At 38.6% G+C, this 6,171-nt stretch overlaps 1 protein-coding gene across 1 annotated transcript; it reads left to right on the top strand.

The window, feature by feature from the left end:
• The first annotated feature begins 477 nt into the window (after positions 1 to 477).
• On the top strand, positions 478 to 5,910 carry LOC131956813 (uncharacterized). The gene is made up of 6 exons (XM_059321414.1): positions 478 to 660; positions 1,065 to 1,163; positions 2,023 to 2,162; positions 3,993 to 4,208; positions 4,968 to 5,208; positions 5,806 to 5,910. The coding sequence occupies exons 1-6, from the start codon at positions 478 to 480 to the stop codon at positions 5,908 to 5,910; spliced, it is 984 nt and encodes a 327-aa protein (XP_059177397.1).
• The last annotated feature ends 261 nt before the right edge of the window (positions 5,911 to 6,171 follow it).

The raw sequence follows: 6,171 nt of genomic DNA, 5'->3' as shown, positions 1-6,171 counted from the left end.
CTCGATCCATCCCAACATTAAAATTAAGAACGATTAAGAAGAAGAAGTTCATGTCATGAAGTTAATGAAACACATGTTTTAGATCACTAGATAAAAAGAAAATACTGACAGAACATTTTATGAATTTGACCGACGGTGTGATCTAGTTGTCAAATACGGGTTAATACGTAGGGTACTGTGGTGTAACTAGGGTAAAATGTAAAACTTTACAAAAATCAAAACTTCAAATCAGCTGGACACATTTGCGCTAGAAAAGTTTGATGCCAACGGCTTTTCATAAGCCGAGGTAGAGAGCTACACGCCGCTAGTGTAGCCCCAACGACAGAAACTGAAATGTACATCTTGTATTTGTTAAACTGTCTACAGAAGAAGCTGTACTAGTTCAATTAGTAAACAAAATGTTCGTAAATGTGCCAAGTACTAAACAAATCTTTTGACTTCGTTTATTCTTTTAAAAATGTATCTAGAAACAAGAAAATGGCCTATGAAATCAAAAACGACACGCTCATGAAACGGTTTCAGTGTTTGGCTGAAAAAGATCCCACAAAAGATGGGTATATTTTTGTGAGCGATGATCTAGCGAGACTGCCATTGTCAAGACATCAGTTGTGGGACTTGTGTGGGCGCTACGCTTCCCGTTTAAGACGTTTTGGTATTAAGGTAGAGTCGCATTGATGGGGCGTTGTACAATTTCGTCAAACTACTGTTATACTCTAAAGTAGTTGATTAGGATTTCTAGTAAACATTAATGTTATTGAATAAAATTATGAAATACGTGTCATAACTTCTGTTTAAACTGGTACTGGAGTGTCTGTCGTGTGTCTAACGTCTGTATGACATTAGCATGACGTGAAATGTGTGTATGACATTGCTCTAATGTGTATGACGTATGTATGACATGTGTCCTATGTATATGAGTTGTGTATGATAAGTGTGACATGTGTATGACATATGTCTGAGGTGTATGACATGTGGATGACGTGTGTCTAATATGCAGGACGTATCTATGTACGAAATCCGTCCTCTCCCATTGGTAAACTCACCACTCATCCTACTGTCTACAGAATGGTGATGTAGTGTGCTCCTTGATCAAAACCTCCAGGACAAAATTGATCACGAACTTTGGCGTCATAGCTGCTGGCGGCGTTGTTGTCAATGGGGTGGTAAGTTGTGTGATGCAGTGGTAAAATGGTGTCTAATGGGTGATAAAGTTGTATCCTACGGGTGGTGAAGTGGTGTCTTATGGGTGATAAAGTTGTATCCTACGGGTGGTGAAGTGGTGTCTTATGGGTGATAAAGTTGTATCCTACGGGTGGTGAAGTGGTGTCTTATGGGTGATAAAGTTGTATCCTACGGGTGGTGAAGTGGTGTCTTATGGGTGATAAAGTTGTATCCTACGGGTGGTGAAGTGGTGTCTTATGGGTGATAAAGTTGTATCCTACGGGTGGTGAAGTGGTGTCTTATGGGTGATAAAGTTGTATCCTACGGGTGGTGAAGTGGTGTCTTATGGGTGATAAAGTTGTATCCTACGGGTGGTGAAGTGGTGTCTTATGGGTGATAAAGTTGTATCCTACGGGTGGTGAAGTGGTGTCTTATGGGTGATAAAGTTGTATCCTACGGGTGGTGAAGTGGTGTCTTATGGGTGATAATGTTGTATCCTACGGGTGGTGAAGTGGTGTCTTATGGGTGATAAAGTTATATCCTACGGGTGGTAAAATGGTGTCTTATGGGTGATAAAGTTGTATCCTACGGGTGGTGAAGTGGTGTCTTATAGGTGATAAAGTTGTATCCTACGGATGGTAAAATGGTGTCTTATGGGTGATAAAGTTGTATCCTACGGGTGGTGTAAACAGGTGATGAGGTCCTTACTTGATGTTTATTGATATTATTGAGATGTCAAATTTGTCGACTGGTGCCGTACAGACTTATGGGTGGTGCTAAGGCTGTTTCTGTAGGATCTAATCTGTTATTGGTTTGTAGATTTTTCAACGCATAGCGCACTTAAATTGTTTTTAACACCAGACTATTTTAGCTGACGGTCAAGATATTTTTAGAGTCCTGAATACCTCACAATGCCAGACGATCCTAACGTCTTGGAAAAGACCTGAGTTCGTTTTTCTTCAAAAGTTTTTGAAGATGGGAGCAGCTCAAACCACTTTGAGGTAAGTTTGAGTTTAAGGATGCTAATCAATACAAACAAGAGAGGTTTGTAGAATTAAAGAGTTTTTTTTTTTACATTTTTTATCTACGTGTGCAAAAGAGGTTAACTACGTGAAAAAGTAATTATTAGATATTACCTATTATATTATGGAAACAAATAGCGTCGAAACTTAGTTAACCTCTTCAATATTTGCAATATTTTTTCAAACATCGGAAATAGCGTAAAGTACAATTTCTGTTAATACTCACAATTTGAGAGGAAACAGAGAATTAGATGGTTTACTTATACATGAAATTTCATTTATATATCTAAAACAGTACTCTAATTATTGGCTTTTGAAAAACCGAAAGCAAAAATAAGTTCCAATTCCGGTTACCGTAAATAGCTGAAAAGTTGAAACAGAACTACAAATTTTATGTAATACTTATATGTGAAATTTCATCAACCTAGCTGTAACAGTAATCAAGTTATTGTGTTCACAGACACACATACGCAATTTGTTTTTTTTTCTATATATAAGGTATATAAAAAATAAAAGTCGATTGCGGTTTGACACCGTTCATCTGATCGCCATGAAACTTTACGGAGTTGATTAGAACACTCCAGGGAAGGGTTCTAATAAAATGTTCTTAATTTCGCAAGTGCGGCGCCCCGAGAGGGTGCGATTTATCTCTATATACGAAATATGAAAACAAACGTCGATTGAGATTAGACACCGTTCAACCGATCGCCATCAAACTTTGGGGAGTTGATTAGAACACTCAATGTGAGGTTTGTGTAAAAAAAATCTTTTTTTTTTATTTCGCAAGGACGGCGCCACGGGAGGGTGCGTTTTTTCTTTATATACGGTATATAAAAATAAAAGTCTATTGCGGTTCGACACCGTTTATCCGAGGGCAATAAAACTTTAGGGAGTTGATGAATACTCCCGATTAGGTTTCTGGAGGGGGATATAACTTTGCACGGGCGGCCCCCGGCGGGATGTTATTTGGCGCCCTAGTCTTTCCCGTGAGTGCTGTGGCGACTACATTCGTTCTAAATAGTGTGATAGACAAAAGAGACGATGTGGTATAGTAGTCTCTCAATTGAATAAGGCGTGCCTGCCGGCGCCTTGGTAGGGTGCGCTTTGGCTGCGAACAAAAATTTCAATTTCGGGCCCCAACGGCTCCTGTTGATTTGTGTAACTTTATCGAAGGACGCAATCTGCATCATTGTTTCAGGATGCTATGTTATCCTGTGAGCACTATTGCGCCTATGTTAGATTTAAGTAGCCAGGGGCCGTACGCTGCGCCTCTGCGGTAGTGTAATCGGGGGACTCCCGAAACTGCCCCTCTACGTCAATGACACATGGCCGGTCAGCGAAGTGTGTTCTATCTCATTATTTCGGTGCGTGATTAACATACACTCAAGGTTTTCAAGCGGTAGTGTAGGTAAACCCGTGTCCCGAATTTATGATCCAAGCGCAAGCATTGTTAACATTTAAATAAGTCATTTTTAGAAAACAAGATCACGCGTCTAATAATATAGGTTTGGTAACGCATTAATGAAACACTTCTTATATATTTCTTCAGACTTTCTTTTATTCCCGCGGCAACGCGCGGGGACGGGTACGCTAGTCCTTAATAAAATGTAAAAGGCTGGCATCTTGACATAAACCTCTTCTTTTCAACACGATTCGTGGAGTTGAAATTTGATCTGATTTGCATTGAGCACCTTGGAATCTTTCACTGTGTTATTTTATAGTTATAACAATTGAAGTCATTCGCCGTATCACATTTGACTTCTTCAATACATTTGCTCTTTCTTTGCACCCGGCATTGTATGAACGTAGTTTGGAGACAATAATCCCAGTAAATTGTGACCAAGCACCGTGCCTGAAACAGCTGATCGTGTACGAGCTGAACAGCCACAAAGACCACACAGCTTTCCTTTCCAGTCTAGAGGTTGAAGACTTCTACGTCGCTCCTGTCAATGCTGATGACGAGGTTTACATTTTCCTGACTTCCGGTAGCACCAGCTACTCAAAGATGGTGCCTAGAACCCATAGGTAAATGCTTCAATTAGAGTACGTATGTGGTATAACTGCAGCACGCGCGCTTGCTAACCCGAAAGTCAAGAGCTCTGCACCACGGCTGTAGTGTTTAGGCTGTTCATTGTATACAAACCACAAGTCCGGCGTTTCGCAACAGGAATAAAATAATTGGTCGATTCTTCATCCTGTTGTAGCCTATCTGGCTTATAAGAATTGCTTGGCTTTTATATGTCCGTATAAGAGAGAGAGGAGAGGGGGTGTTAACTAAAGTTCTCTCAAAAGTACGATTATAGTAGTTTATACGTATCGCTATTCTGTCCCTGAGGACTACCAGCTGTGCTGTGAGAGGGGGGCTGATACAAAGACAGCATCTGGCTCTTCTCAACTTACCGCCCAGTCTTTGTGCTTGGATTTCCAATGCGCAATCTTCCAATGGTCTGTTAGACTATAAAACAATACATAACTTTATGCAACATAATACAATTATATGGAAATAACCCGAAGTTGAATAAATGAAACACTGTATATGCTAAAAGAAACTTCTAATCTGTTGCAGTTATAATGTCAGAAGTACAGCTATAAGAGTATCAAAGATGATTTTTGTCATATCTTTTTTAAGCAATATCCGTAAGCATAAGTGAAAGGCGTCTCGTGTATTTATCCAAGTAGTTGTCATTATCAGAAATACATTGAGAGTTAACCTGGCCTTTACATGCAAATAAGTTAGTAAAGCTGTATAGTATAAATATCTTACAAGACTTCATCGTATTTCAGGGAATGTTTAGCTATCGTAGACGCAATCCATAAGGATGACGCCGTTGTTCTCAACAACAGAGACCTGGAATGGCTTGCAGGGTTCCCAATTTACTATCTCGGGTCTGGCGCCGCTGCTATACTGCAAGAGTTCAAAGACGATTCCGTCAAAATAAACTTATGCGATATCTGGAATTTCGCCTGCGATGAAGGAGCAACGTCTGCTTTTCTAATTCCTGCGGAAATTTTACTCATCAAACAGGTCATCCAATATTACTTAGTACAATCCCAAAACTTATATCTGTGTATCTTTTAAAATACTGATAATCTTTTGTTAAATCTCATTAATACTACGTCATATCTTGTCTGTTCTACAAAACATCTAAAATAAATAAACCGGTTATCGGAAATCGCTCAAAAGTTGATACGGACCTACGATTTTGATAAAATACTTATATATGAAATTTCATCAACCTAGCTGTAACGGTACTCAAGTTATCTTGTTTACACACAAACAGACAGACAGACAGACACACACACAGACACACACGCGCACACACACACACACACACACACACACAGACACACGGACAAGATTGCAAAAATTATGTTTTTCCGTATCAGTGAGGTGTAAAACGTCGAGATTTGTAAAAATCTCGATTTTTTTTTTGCACGATTACAACTTTCTCTATACTTCGTATATACGAGAAAGTAAAAATGCAATGTGAAACCGAATTTTATAATTACATCGTTAAAAGAAATGGTCTATAGTCTTGTAGTTAGGTTGTTCTTAAACTGCGTTGGTAAGATATATAATACCACGTATTGCCAGTCATTAAATCCGATTTTTTTTTAACAGGGTTTCGATAACGGTTTAATAACAAGACGAATCAAAACAGTGGTGGTTGGAGCTCAACCTTTAAAACAGGTAGGACGAGACACGGCATTTTTCGAAAACGATTGATACTCTCACTTATATATATATATATATATATATATATATATATATATATATATATATATATATATATATATATATATATATATTTAAAAATATATCTATATATACAGCAATATTGTTTACTTAACAGAACATATTTAGTCTTGTGGATATAATCTGTGAAGAGTTTTTGACGCTGTACGGATCAACTGACGCTGGACTCGTTGTCTGTGGTCTGATCACAAGAGAGAACAAGGTTTCGTTTGTATTTTCTTAGTCTTGGTT

This window comes from Physella acuta, unplaced genomic scaffold (genome assembly GCF_028476545.2).
Source record: "Physella acuta isolate Inbredline_101_S28 unplaced genomic scaffold, ASM2847654v3 ptg001177l, whole genome shotgun sequence".
NCBI classification, from domain to species: Eukaryota; Metazoa; Mollusca; class Gastropoda; family Physidae; genus Physella; species Physella acuta.
The sequence above is the reverse complement of the archived record's forward strand: the minus strand, read 5'-3'. Positions and strand labels throughout refer to the sequence as shown.